Source organism: Dermacentor andersoni, chromosome 6 (genome assembly GCF_023375885.2).
Source record: "Dermacentor andersoni chromosome 6, qqDerAnde1_hic_scaffold, whole genome shotgun sequence".
NCBI lineage: Eukaryota > Metazoa > Arthropoda > Arachnida > Ixodida > Ixodidae > Dermacentor > Dermacentor andersoni.
This window is the reverse complement of record NC_092819.1, coordinates 58,386,175-58,400,440: the sequence shown is the minus strand read 5'-3', so window position 1 is coordinate 58,400,440 and position 14,266 is coordinate 58,386,175. Positions and strand designations below refer to the sequence as shown.

The window sequence follows — 14,266 nt, the reverse complement described above, 5'->3', positions numbered from 1 at the left end:
ATCCAGTTGGTCGTTGCAACGACAGTTTCGCATTCAGGCTTCGGATGTTACGGTACAGATCTACTGCAGTACAACTAAAGCTCACTATTATAGTTCGGTAAAACACTACGGTGGACAAGTCGGGACACGCATCAATATCAGGCGCAATAGGTAGAGGCTTTCTCTATCCGGACTGTTTCCATTCGCCTCACCGGAATTCAATTGCTTTTCGCGGTAAGGTCACCCTATACATATTCCGAGATATGACGTCATTAGCTCGAGCTTGTTCGGACTTCTGATACATAGAGAAGATGGCGAGGTCCGCACCTCCCAGGTGTCATTTGCGATCAGCGACAATAAATTTGATTACTCCGTCAGCCTGCGCACCAATCTGTGGGCGTCCTCTTAATACGCCTGCGTGTTGTTGGTGTACACCACAGTTCTTTCTGCAATCAGGTCTTGTTGTCTCGTGTATTTGCGTATATTTTGTGTGCGCTCCGGTAAATATATTAGTGGCGAGTGAGAGCCTATCCTGCTTTTTTATTCCTCTTCTTTTTGTCTAAATCTGAATGCGCTTCGCCTAATCATGTAGCATATTTTTCAATTATTTATTCACTGGTTCGTTATTGTTTCAGTTTGTTTCCCCTTGTCCATTCTTTCCGTTCCCTTTTTACCCATACTGTAATTTCAGAAATATTGATTAAAAAAAGTGTAGTTAGTTGCATTTATTCAAATGTTTGAACTTCTGTTATTCAATCGCAGTTTGGGGAAAAAATGAACTATGTAACTTTATTTACTTCGTAAATATCTTCTTTATCTTGTCATCCATTCATATTTTGGGAGAAGTGAAGAAAAAATATCGCGCTTCAATTTATCTTTTTCTTTAACTTCTCTCTTTCTTTCTTTTTTTTTTTAACATAAAGCCCACGGAACATATTTTAAGGTGGGGGGAAAACTATGGACAATAACGCCCAATATATCAGTCTAACAAAGCGTACAATAGAGCATTTTTTTTTTTTTTTTTTTTTTTTTTTGCAATACGAAGCATTGCAACATCGGATAAAGCAATCGCTTTTACTCCCTCCTGACCCATTTCCAGCCTGCGAAATATGAACAAAAATGAATTCGGCTTGCTTCGTTCATTGTTTTCTTTTCGCAGTGCCAAACTTCATCTTAAAAAAAACGCAGGAAGGAAAAAAAAAAAAAGGGAAGACGGAACCCGACTACACCCGGCTTGCGCGAAGCAGAAATGGCGATAAATCAGCGGTATAGGGAAGCGAGCGCGAGGAACGGACGCCTCTGAGATCTGCCGAGAACTCTGAAAGCGCACACTCCGAAGACGGATGTGCCCACAACACACCGACCCGACGAAAAGCGTTCCCGTCGGGGCGTCACTTTACAAAAGGAAACGTGTGGCAAGGGTCCAACGCGTCTGCATTTCGAGGGTTACGTATACACTAAGTCGGCTCCCTTTCGCGATCGTAATTCGTGTCTGGGTCAGAAGGCATCGACAGTAATGTAGGTCAGGCGAGCCAGCGAACTTCAAAGAGCACCCCTCTCTTCTAAAGAATCATTCCAAACCCTTACAGTAAAGAAAAAGAAAGCCGGTGTCGGTGACTCGGCCTATGCTCAGTTCCGTCTATAGCCTGAAATTCAAAGTACGTCGAACGCAAAGTTGTGTACTCCTGCCCAGTGTTACGCAACCTGACAGTTTCATGGGTAGGAATTCTTGCTGTGTAACGATGGATAACATGCGCATCGACTTTGAAGCTAGGTTATAGTGCATTTCCATCCAGCTCATTATATCCTAATTCTCGAACGTTTTGTCTCTGTCCTTCAGATCACTGTTCCGCATGGAGCAACAGGTCATCAATCTATATCTTTGTATTTCAAGCTAAACTACGTATAACATTTAGGCCTAACTTTTCTTCGAATACATTTTTCGCCCTTTTCACCCCAGCGGTCCTTTTATTTCGGTAGTTATCGTATGTAAAGCGTACGAGAATTTTCGGCGTTGCAGTCTGTGCCGTGTATGCAAGATAGATGTCATACCAATCAACCGCAACAATTATTCGAACCAAGCCTAGGTTTTTGACTAAATTGTTCTTCAATTTTTTTTCTTTTAGAATCGCAGCGTAAACTTCACTAAACATTTCGTTCAGAGCGCATGTCCTTTATCCTAAATCTACTGACTAATCTACTGACTAAGTGCAAAAAAGAAAGTTTGGCAGCATGTTAAGCTCCTGTAGCATGTTAAACTCCTGTGAAGGCGAAAGCCTGCTGCACACTTGGTAATGCGCCGTCTCGCATCATCGCGCTGCTGCTTTCGCAGTTCGACTCCTTCGGCTCGTTTTCGACGCTTAGCTGCGGCTTCGCGCGCCTGCCACCGACGTTTCCCTCCGACTTTGCGTTGCATCCTCTCAGCAGGGAATTGAAACGTATGTAAGGTAAAGGCAAGGCGCAGAAGACCAGGACTTAGGAAGAAACACAAACGACAAGACGGGCGCCTTTTTTGATGAAAGAAAGGGCCCAATGTAGAAGAAATATGCTCAAGTAAAACTCTTGCTTGGGCTAGTTGGTTCATGCTTGAAGTAGGTAAAGGCAAGGCGCAGAAGACCAGGACTTAGGAAGAAACACAAACGACAAGACGGGCGCTTTCTTCCTAAGTCCTGGTCTTCTGCGCCTTGCCTTTACCTACTTCAAGCATGAACCAACTAGCCCAAGCAAGAGTTTTACTTGAGCATATTTCTTCTACATTGGGCCCTTTCTTTCATCAAAAAAGGCGCCCGTCTTGTCGTTTGTGTTTCTTCCTAAGTCCTGGTCTTCTGCGCCTTGCCTTTACCTACTTCAAGCATGAACCAACTAGCCCAAGCAAGAGTTTTACTTGAAACGTATGCTTTTCTGTGTGTTGTATGGGTGATTTCAATGAATGTATGCACTGTTCGCTTCACATTGCTGAGTGCTTAGAGCATCAGCCTTACGGGGGTATGAGCCACTGAGAAGGTCACGCGGTCTCCTTTTTTTTTTTTTGTACCACTTGATTGGACACCGCGTTTCTGTACGTTGCATGCGTAATTCCAATGAATGTATGCACTGTACGCTTCAGTTTGCCGAGTGCCTTATAGCCTGTATATTGAGAGAGGGATGAGCCATTGCATTCTTTTGCTTGTTTAGGGGGGTTATAAGTCATTGCAGATTATGATAGTTTTCCTACCATTGGAGCTGGACGACGCATTTCTTTTTTTACAAGGCCAACGGTTGGGTTTGATCCACTTGAGGCTTTCACCTTAAAACAGTAGTGCTCACAATCTGAAAATGAGGTCGTTTTACTGGCGCCGCTCGTTATGGACAGCGCAGTGGTGCCTGTGCAATGTCCATTACAGGCACTACGTATACACGGCGTGTTGAAGCTCTCAAGGGTTCCAGGAAATTTGGCGCAGCCGCATATGTCCCCATCCGCATATATGTAATCCGCGTATATTCGTACCCGCGTAGAGTTAAAATCGAAAGGGCCAATGCCTTCTATTGGGATAGCAGTTATATGAACACTCCGAGTGAATTTTCGCCGTAGGCGTCGCCATTGGCGTTGGCGTGGTGGTCCGTGTGGATGCATTGGTATGGTATCGGACAGATGCTGTGTTATTGAAATGCCACAGTTCCTCTGATCAAGTTTTCTGGCCATGACTAAATTCTTCCTCAGAACTTTCGATAATTGCAGCCGGCAAACAAAAATCATGAAACATTTCTTCGACCGCCTCAGCCTTTTATCTTAAATCTTATCAAGCGAAAACTGTTAAACAGTAATACGGCTCACAAGCTGAAAGATGTGCAATTCCACTGGCGCCGGCGCCACTGCTTCTTCACGGACAGCGCGGAGAAGCTTGCGCGATGTCATCACAGGCTTTATACACTGCGTGCTCAAGCTTTCAAAGGTGCCACAAATTTTGGCGGTTCAACTCTTCCTGCCGTAAGAAATTGGCACATAAGAATTTACTGAATAAGTCTGACGTCGTTACCAGATTGAATTAAATTTAAATTAAATTAGCGGGTTTTACGTGCCAAAACCACTTTCTGATTATGAGGCACGCCGTAGTGGAGGACTCCGGAAATTTCGACCACCTGGGGTTCTTTAACGTGCAGCTCAATCTAAGTACACGGGTGTTTTCGCCTCCATCGATATGCCGCCGCCGTGGCCGGGATTCGATCCCGCGACCTCGTGCTCAGCAGCCCAACGCCATAGCCATTGAGCAACCACGGCGAGTACCCGATTGAATGCAGCAGCAGTAATCCAGACGCTCGAGCCGATCGCACCACACCACCGTTGCCGCCGCCGTCATTGTAGTGATGTCCCGCTGACGGCGCATGCGCGGATCGCGCGCTGACGACTACAGTGTTTCGTGACACGCGCAGTGCGATCCACTGCAAGAACGACGAAGCGAAGTGGACGCACCGTCGACGCTGCGCTCAATCGCCTCGGTGGCGAAGAAGTACTGCGTTTGGTCTTCTGCGGGAGGGATGAGTGCGCGCACAGTGTAAGAGCATTAGCGTCCCTGCTGAGCTGCTCTTTGTATGCTCCGGTCAGAGTGATAAATATCAGGCTAGCGTTAAGCGATATTTCACAGGGCGCCCACTAATGCTGACGGTTTCCCGTCGGTGTCATTCTCGTGCAGTGTCGAGGTGCGGCGCCTGCAGCGACCTCTGGCGGTGCTCGTGGCGCCAGCGTTCTGAGATGCCTGGTCTCCTGGGCGATGTTTCACCTGCCAAGCAGGCGTTGTCTTGCGTGCTGCACCGCGGCAACATGTCGCACTCACGTATGGTTAGAAACAAGGTTAGAACACCGTGCGATGAGTTTCAAGCCCTGTGCTAAACCTTGTTTATCGCTGTCAGTGCTTTGTCATTTCGGCGAAACTGCCAACAATTATTTTTATACGGTCCAGTTGTTAATGGGGATTCCACAGTGGTTTTCATGCGACGGTAGTGAAGGCCGGCGGCATGGTGCGGCGTCGCTGTCGGCACCAAACGTCAAATCAGAGAAGATCCAATAGCGCAAACTGCATCGGAGCCCCGAAGTACGGCGAGGACGTCGATGAGAACGCGCAATCAGACGCCGACATTGGTATTGAGCTGGCGAAGCGTACAGTAAAATGTGTCGGATATAACAGAGTGTGGAGGGCTTACGTTAGGATATAGTGAAACGTCTGAAAATACTCCCGGTATAGCGAAGGAATTCCCCCGGATGTATAGTGAAACGTTGGCAAACTTGTGGGCGTAGATTTCAGCAGGCGGCAAAAACAAACCCCTAGGACTTCCCAAGGGTGCGAGAACTCCCTTATACGGCTTCGGCGTCTTTGATATACAGATGTATCGCACGTGTGTGCATACACCTGCTAATTGTTTTTTTTTATTCGGAACGTTACGTTGAAGCCTATTGCCAAGAATCTTCCGGTCGTCTTCTACTATTCTCCGCTGCAGATATGTTCACGTTTTCCATAGTGCCCTTAAAACTTAAGCCCTCGAGAAGGCTAAGCACGCCAACATTCACCTCTTGTCATTTTTAACAGGACAAGGATATAATAAACACGTTAGACCTGGAATTAGGCATGGCTCCTATTGGGGGGGAAAAAAGCCACGTTGCGTGAACAGGTACGTAGCATACGTACGATGTTATTCAGCAGGCACTGAAACCTCTTGACTTGGACTTCACTGCTAACGGTAGTGTCTGAAAAGTAACAACGAAAAAAAGAAACGTGAACATTAGAGGTGGAGCTGGCGGTTGCAAGCACTATAGCTAGTGCCCGTGCATGCAGAAGTATCTCGGTTATAGGTGTGAACAACGCACCGGCAATGTCAGACGTTTACGGGATGCAGGACCTGAGAAAAGCGGAATAATTCCGCATGCTGGGAAAACAGCCGCCACTGCGAATGCGCTACGGGAACTAGTGTACGTGACCAACATAGAGCTATAATGTTGCCACGGCTGCAGGCTAAAACTGTGCTGACAATCGACGTTTCTCGCGTTATACCCGCTTTTCATAAACTTTTGACCCTGCCAGTGCGTACTTATCCGGTGCAGTTTCGTAACGGCACTACAAAAAAGATAAAGTCAAGTACAAAGCCATTTCAGTGTCTAATCATATTACGCGGGGGCGAGACCATGGTTACGGAGACTGAGAAGTCGTACTGTAAAGCAGTGTAACGGGGGACCAACCACATTGGAACTAACAAAACTGCAGAACCAACAAAAGCGAGGTAATTTCAAAGAAAGGTTTACTTTCACAAAAATAATAAAAAAATGCATAGTAAGGAATGGTTGCTCTAAAGTCAGTTATTTGGCGCTGGCCATTCAACAAACTTCGCAGCCTTTCTCAGGGTTTACTTACAGAAATATAAAGTTGAAAAGCCTCCCCATAGTGTAATAACTGCATTGCAACTAAATGTGCCAATGCTTTATTTACGTTCTTTTTAGTTAGTCTGTTACTGAAACAGTCTACATACGTCTAATCGCGAAGTCGGTTAGCAGTTGACTCTTTGGTTGTTCTCGGGCTCGCTATGTACACCCTAGCTTGAGAACAATCATTGCCATAGGGCGAGCGCTAGAACTCATTATTTCATGACTGCCAAGCTATTTGCCATACGGTTTCACGATCCGCGAAACACGTTGCTTAGCGATTGTTTCATTTGGCACTTTTGCACTTGTGAAACATAATATGTGAAATTTATTTAAGTCAACATCGCCGACATCGTCAAGCTGTACGCGTTCCGCGCCATCTATAACACAAGCTGACAGAGAACCTTAGTTCCCGCAATTTCCTGCGGGTTTAGAAGAGGCCGTCGAGCACCCGCGCTGTCCTCAATGCGTGCGCAATGCCGTTTCGTACAGGGTACATAGCAGGGTACATTGCATAGCCGTGTGCAAATGGAACGCGGCCGCATAAAATAAGACGCATAGTACGAGTGACAACTCCAGAGTTCGAGCTCGCGTATAGTCTTCGCAAGTCTCGTTGTACTGTCCATAGTTCACCTAAAAGCGAGAGGCTCTGCTTGAACAAGGTGGGACGCAGAGCGACTCCGTGCAAAATCATGGAGGACTTAAGTCTTCCTTCCGCAGAGACTCTAGATTTCCAGAATGATGTTTCGCTTGCCACTAATAGTTTATAAAAACCACCGATTTTTTCAGCCGGTGGTGGTGTTTAGCAGTGCTCGCTACACGTCACCAGCCATTTAATATGCTTAGAGTGTGGATTGGACGTTGTAGAATGGATACGTACCGATTTTCGTTTCGTCTCGAGACTCTCTCCGCCTCGTTTATCCCACTTGGCAGAGTTATTGATACGTGGAATGCTCGCACAGCAATGGACCCTGTGGCTTGTCTATGCCCAGTTACTTCACATACTGAATAATTTACTTTAATTGCTTGGACGGAGTGAATGCTAGCATGCCATTTCAACATCATCCTTCTCCTCCTGTTCCGAGCTAGGTTTATAAGCTACGACTAGCCCTAAATTGTTTACGCCTCATTTGTTTACGATATCACTGACAGAAAACGAGCTGCCGTAATCATAACAGAAAATTTAGACACCACTAGAAGGAAACAAACCGTACATGCACGTGATATATTTTATCAACGAAGTAAAGCTTGGGCTAAGTGGCTCCAATTCTTGAGTTGGTTTCACCTGAGACTTCTCAATGTGGCTGCCATCCCTTCTCTAATTAGGCTAATGAAGCCTTTTTTGCAAATAAACGGTTTATTGTCACAATGTAAGCGGGGATTTTGGTTGAACTATTTTTCTTCATAGTCCGGGGACATGTTTAGAAATTTTGAACATCGCCCTTCAAAACTCTGTCGAACTTCACCGCAATACCCTGACATAACTCAGTGGGCAACAATCTCAAAAAATTAATTTCGACAAACTGGCCGAGTCTACACAAGCTTCTATTAGCAGCGTCGACAGATCTTTTCCTTCCAATAAGATTCGGTTAGTGCGTTTATCCTAACTCCGCTGCTGTATTGCAGCCTTTCGGTCAGGACCAAAACTCTGCTTAGCGCAGCACTAAGTGCCGACTAAGTGTCCTAAGTGCTTATGGTATTAGAAGGAAGCACCGCCTCGACGTTTTTAAGAAACACTTGTTGAAACTAGGTCAATCTTTCGAAATGTAATTTTTAAAAGTGCTCACCATTGAGCTACGCTGATGTGTTGCGGCGAAGTTCAACCAATTGCCTAAGGCCCATGGTCCAATATTTCTGGGCATGTATAGCCACGAGTTCGCCAAGTACTACGGAGACGGCAGAAGTCTTCAACTGCTGAGTAGCCATCTTCCTGTGGGAGCAGCGCGCACTACTTCTTCTAGCGGTGCTAGTTCCTTATTCATTACAATTCATCCACTTGTTACATCCGCGTTCGCTCACGTATCTCTTTGTGAGATGGCTTTGCAGTGAAACACAAGAATCTTCCACGAAGCCTAGATCTCATGAGAAGCCCATGTACGGCCCGTCAAGTACAATGTACAATAAAGTTCGGGAGAGCACAATGTTCTCGTCGCGGACTGCGTCCCGGGCAGCGGGAGGGCAGCCATTCCGGTATCAATGACTCATATTCTGCGCTCGTTCCATAACCGCAGGTGATGTAGTTAAAGAAGGTGCACTACTTCATCTCATAAACTCAAGAGAGAGAGAGACATAAATGAGATGCTAAAGGCGAATAGGTTAACCGGAAGACAAACATCCAATTTGCTACCTTGCACTGGGGAAGAGGTAAGGGGAGACAGAAAGATTTAAAAAAGACCACACGGAGAGAGAATTAGAGAGAAGCACATACACACGCATATAGATAGGAACGCGGCAGGTGTGATGACCGTGTGTCCCATACCGTGTGTCCTAGCTAACGTTAGCCAATCCCTTCAACGAAAATTAATAAAGGATAAGTAACACGGTGCAAGATATAATTAAAATACCTGCGGTTGTTTGGTTGGCTCTGCCAACCAAACAACGTAGGTCTTAAAATTGTTTTTTTGTCGTTGAACAGCTTGGCTAACGTTAGCTGGACCACCCTATAACAGCCGGCAATCCAAGATCCTCTGCGCAGAAAGAGGCCGTTCATCAAGGCGTGCCAGCACCGTCGCAAACGACTACATGTCTCTGGGTACCGTAGCGAGGACAATGACCGAGGACATAATCGATGGTTTCCTCACTGCCAAACTCATACGATTCCTGAAGAACCATCACTTTGCCGATTCTACGTTGTTCGTAACCTCAAGTAACATATTCAAATAAGTCCAGGACACCGCTTCTCCGTGTCATGTCGCTACCTTCTAGCCATTAACGAGCCGTTTAAGAGTCCTAACGGCGTTTGCATTAAGTAAACTGTAACGTCAACCACGTGACCAGTGTGGAAGGTACGGTCGCAAATGGCCTCAGTGCCCGCGAGCTCTTTCTAGACCTCTCGCAGCGGCGCCAGTCCGACTGAGCTGCAGTAATATAATCACGTCGGCATTCATTATCTATAGCTTCCTCGCGAAGCAGCTGCATGCCAGCAATTGCGCAAGCGGGCCGCGGTAGCTTCCTGCTCATCAGGCACTCAACTGTGTCGCGGGACGTGAGTGTGTAGGTCGTGCCTACCGGCGCACTCACAAATACACAAACACAGACACACACACACGCGCACACACGCACACGCACACACACACACCAACACCACTTGGTCTGTCTGCTATCAGTAATGAGCGCTAACGAGAACGAGGCTAATTTCAGACACCAGTCGTAACTGCCTCGACTATACCGCTTCAGCAACTGCTAACACCAGAGCGCGTTTAAGTCAGCGGAAACGGAAGCCAGCGGTTGTGCGTGGAACTTCTGGATTACCTGTTCACAGACAGACTGCTCCGAAATTATGTCACGGCGTGTAAGTAGGGCACGTAGGCTACTATTGCTCCGTCCGATATTAGTGCGGAACAGTATACAACGCCGAAACTGTAACGCAGCTAACCAATGTAAACTAGCGTTGATGCTAACGGAGTACGAGAACTGTAATTTCCAGTATACGTGAACGGCGTAAGATTGAAGCGCAGCAATCGAAGTCTAAAGATAACGCGACGCATGGCTTGAGAGATACCGTGAGGGTGTGACAGTACTGCCTTAATTATACACGCACGAAGCTACACGTGACAACCATGGCTCGTAATCGCAAAATTTCTGTGAGAGCGCTTACCCATTGACCAGCACCGTCTGCAGGTGGTTCACATACTATGGTGTCGATCGTGCTGCTAAACACCAGGTCGCGGGTTCGATTCTCGATCCCTGCTTTTTAGTGATGTCGGAACGCAAAGACACTCGTGTAACCGATCTTTGGTTACCCATTAAGGAAGCCCTTGTGGTCAGAATTATCCTGGAGCCCTTCGCTATGGCTTCTTTCGTAGCTTCTTCGTTGGGTTTGGACGCTAAACGCCATATAAATTGTCGTCATCGCAATCATAATTATCATCACTGGCCAGCGTTCGGACGCCCATTATTCGTGATAGCAATGAGCGCAATAAGGACACGATCTACACTGCAGTGTTCGCTCATAGGCTACGCTTATTGGAGGGTACACTTTTGTAATATGACGGGCTTTTGTAACCTCGAGTTCACTCGACGAAGAAAGGCGCGTTGTTCCGGAGACCTTAGCGGCGAACTGCGGAAGCACTTCCAGTGTGCCCTGGAGCAACTCTCAAACACCAATATAATGCGCATCTGTCATTGCGCGGGAGGGGATCGCGTTTCGGCGTAGGCTTACCGCACGCCAGCGTGTAGAGAAGCGAGAGGTTGATCTGCCTCAGCGCAACGTCCATGGCGTCGCTTCTCCTGTGCGCGAATCGGGCGAGTCCGTCTGCCCTGCCGGCGCCTCCAACGGCGGTGGCCAGAACGAGCCACGCAATCCAGGAGCCACTGAGCAACCGGCGGTCCATGCTGCTGCTGCTGCTGCTGCCCAGCCAGCTGTCTGCGTCGATGTGCTACCGGGGGGCGACGATCTTTGTGGAGTCGGTGCACCCTCCCGCGTGCTGTATGCTTCGCTGGTCACCCACTCTCAGTGTCTCTCACCCTTGCACCGACAGCCACCACACCTCCTTTCCCTTCCCTACGTGCGCCTACCCTCGTCACGTTTTGTTGGGGTTCCTTTTTGTCTTTCTGCCCGCTTTTACCGCGTGTGTGTATATATATTTATATGTATGTGTGTGTGTGCTCGCGGCTTAACGGTCGATCGAAGCCTTCACTCCCTCCCGCAGCCGCCACCACCCGCCAAACCCAACAATGTGGGTCGTTCGCGGTCCCAGACTCCGCCCTCCTCATCGGCGTTATTTCCCTGCGTAACTATGCACGGGACGTGTCATGCATCTGCGACCGCGAGCTCTGTGACAAGACCGGCGTCGTTCGTCGCCAAGGTCTCCTTGGTTCAGATTGCGCTGCTCCCGTTCCCCACAGATGCGCAACTTCAAGGAGCCGAAGATCTAGAGCTAAGTGACAGAGCAAACTAAAGCGTCACAATTTGGGCAGTTTAGAATTTGCGGCACTCCGTGCGGCACTTGATTTCATTAATCAGGAACCACCGCAACAATGGACAGTCTTTAGTGACTCCAAGGCAGCCCTTCAGTGCATACAAAGCCCAACGCACCACGGACCCAAGGAATAACTGGCCTCAGAAATTCGACACATATACCATCACAGCCATGACAAGGGACAAAACACAATCTTTCAGTGGCTTCCAGGACGTTGTGACATCAGCGGGAATGACCACGCCGACGAACCCGCTCGATCTGCGCATGAAAGTGGTCAACGTCTCTTTATTCCGCTTTCGCGAACAGACGTGGCGGCTGGGCTGCAATTATGTCCCGTGAATGTACTTTGCCCCTGTGGGACTCGAACATTTTCACCATGCGTCGTTTGCGTTCGTTGTCTCCGGACAAACGGATGCACCTACCGCCTGGGTTACCACGACGTGAACAGACCACGCTGTACCGTCTGTGTCTAGGCGTTGCCTTTACGAATTCATATGCTTTCCTTATTGGAATGGCCAACAGCCACACGTGAGACACATGCAACAGCGATGAGACGCTCGCACATATTATCTGTGTCTACCCGCCCAGAGACAAGTGATGTGCAGAGTACTGGCCCAGTTGGACAATCGTTCACTATCAGAACTCAAAGCTTTAGGTCAATGCTCCGAAAGAACATCCGCGTTGAAGGCCCTACTCGCGTTATTAAGGTTCCTGCGGTCTACGGGGCTTCATGACAGACTTTAAGAAAGCCGCCCCTACCGCTCTATAGTGTACGCGCGTTGTTCGTGCTCGTCTCTCTTTCTCTCCATCTCCCCCTACCACTCTCTTTCTCTTTTTATCCCCCTTAACCCTTCCCCCTGTGCAGGGTAGCCAACCGGAACTACCTCTGGTTAACCTCCCTGCCTTTGTATACATCATTCTCTCTCTCTCTTGTCTTTCTCTCCTCTTTGTCCCGTTAGCTCGCGCTGTTTTTCTTCTAAGTACCGTGCGCGAATTAGCCATACAGCGAACTCTCTTGGAGTCGAAGATTATCTGGCATGTACGCGTTGAACACCTTAAAACAGTTAACCCCAGCAGAAGCAGTGTCCAATTTTCTATTTTCCTCATCTCGCTCTGTCTCCGTTATTTCCGGTTCTATTCCGTCTGACTCACGTCTCCTATTCGGGCACGTCAATTTGCTCTTCTGCAAAGAAGAACCTGACGTCGGTATTACCGATATCAGCGTTTAAACGCATTGACTCCTTCTGTGTATGCAGACCACCCATCCTATCCCTTGCTTTCTTCATCTTAGTTACGGCAACGCGGCCACAATGAGCTCGTTTGCTCCACGTTTAAGACAAGCTTTCAACGAGTCACTGTCATAGCATACGTATCTGCGACGTGGTCTTCGTCGTTGGTCGTATGCCGCCACCTCCCTTGGGCTGAAAAACAAACCACGGTGAAGCGACGCAGAAAGAACGACCGTATACGATGGGCCACGTCCTGATGCTTCTTTTTCTTTTGTGTTGCCTGGGTGCAGCTTTTTTCTTCGAGAAAATTCCAGCCTACCCGGTGGTTTCTCAGATCATTTGTCATGGCCAAGTAACAAAACGCTGCTTCAAAAATGGGGAGGGGGCCTGAAGTTTCGACTCGGTTTCAACGGCTTCAAGTTTCACCTAGCGCGTACCGCTTCCGGGCGGTGCGATACGAGAACGCGACCGATATTGACCGAAGCCGCGAAACACTGAGAAGAGAGCTCGGCGGCACGACAACGATAGTGCTTGTGGAGATGCTGCCATACCGGATTTCATTCCCTTGGAATAGTTCACCCCTGATGCGCGATCCCAAAAAACCACGCTTCCCATCCGCCGCCGGTGTACGGTGATTGCTGAACTGCAGCGGAACGGTGCATGGTGTTCCTCTCGTGTCTCGGCGTCGGCGCTCTCTGAAGGTTTCGAGTAACCGGCGCCCACGGAAGCCACAGTCACGTGCTTACATTTGGTGCCCAACGTGGTCAGCCGCAGTAAGCGTACGTAGATTAGTAGTAGATTAGTAGATAGTACGTAGATTTGTAGGGCACAGCGTGGTCAATCAGCGACCATTAAACTCACAGGTGGCGAATGAGTGTTTCTTGACTTCACCACTGGTTTCACCAATAATGCGCTTACACCTTTTTTTTTTTCTTTTGATAGGTTAGGTTTGATTTATCGGTTTCATCGCGAGCATCGAAGCGACTCTGTCTTTTTTTTTTTTTTTCATAAAATGAACGAGTGCTGTTTTTTTCATATGCACCGACAAATCCAGTTATCGCTCCATCAGTTAAATCCAATAAATTCTCGGAAGTTTCTCAGCCGTGTGGCCGCATAAAGAATATGAAACCTGAAAACTTGTATGCCTGAATACCTGAGTGCCTGAAAACATGTGCGAAATCTGCCTGGGCAGCTCACATGGCATCTTAAATAACAAAACGTTTCAGTATCATTGCAGCTGTATGGATTCTCAGATGCGTACCGCGGATTTAACCGAAAGAAGTAGTGTGTCAGCCTCAAAAGAAAACAAAATTATGCACCCGCTTTGTGGTAGAATAGCAGCGTCTTTATAGACCTTACAGTGACAATTGCTTTGTTTATTACGTTTTTTTTTTTTCGAGTCAAGAAACAAGTGCTTCCTGATAGGGTAAATAAATTCCGGATACTAAAGTGTTCTGCACGCTTTCTCCACATTACCTGCATCTTGTGATTGCAGAAGTTTTGCAGACTTTCTTCAGGGAAACGCGTAT

General features: G+C 47.7%; 1 protein-coding gene across 1 annotated transcript in view; it reads right to left on the bottom strand.

Moving 5' to 3' along the window:
• Positions 1 to 10,989, bottom strand: part of LOC129382504 (uncharacterized) — a 30,212-nt gene extending 19,223 nt beyond the window's left edge. Inside the window, exons 1-2 of the mRNA XM_055066561.2 lie at positions 10,749 to 10,989; positions 5,640 to 5,698 (exon numbers count right to left, since the gene is read on the bottom strand). Of these exons, the coding sequence (XP_054922536.1) occupies positions 5,640 to 5,698; positions 10,749 to 10,920 (231 nt within the window). The 5' untranslated portion in view covers positions 10,921 to 10,989. The remainder of the gene's footprint in view (positions 1 to 5,639; positions 5,699 to 10,748) is intronic.
• Positions 10,990 to 14,266: the final 3,277 nt, after the last annotated feature.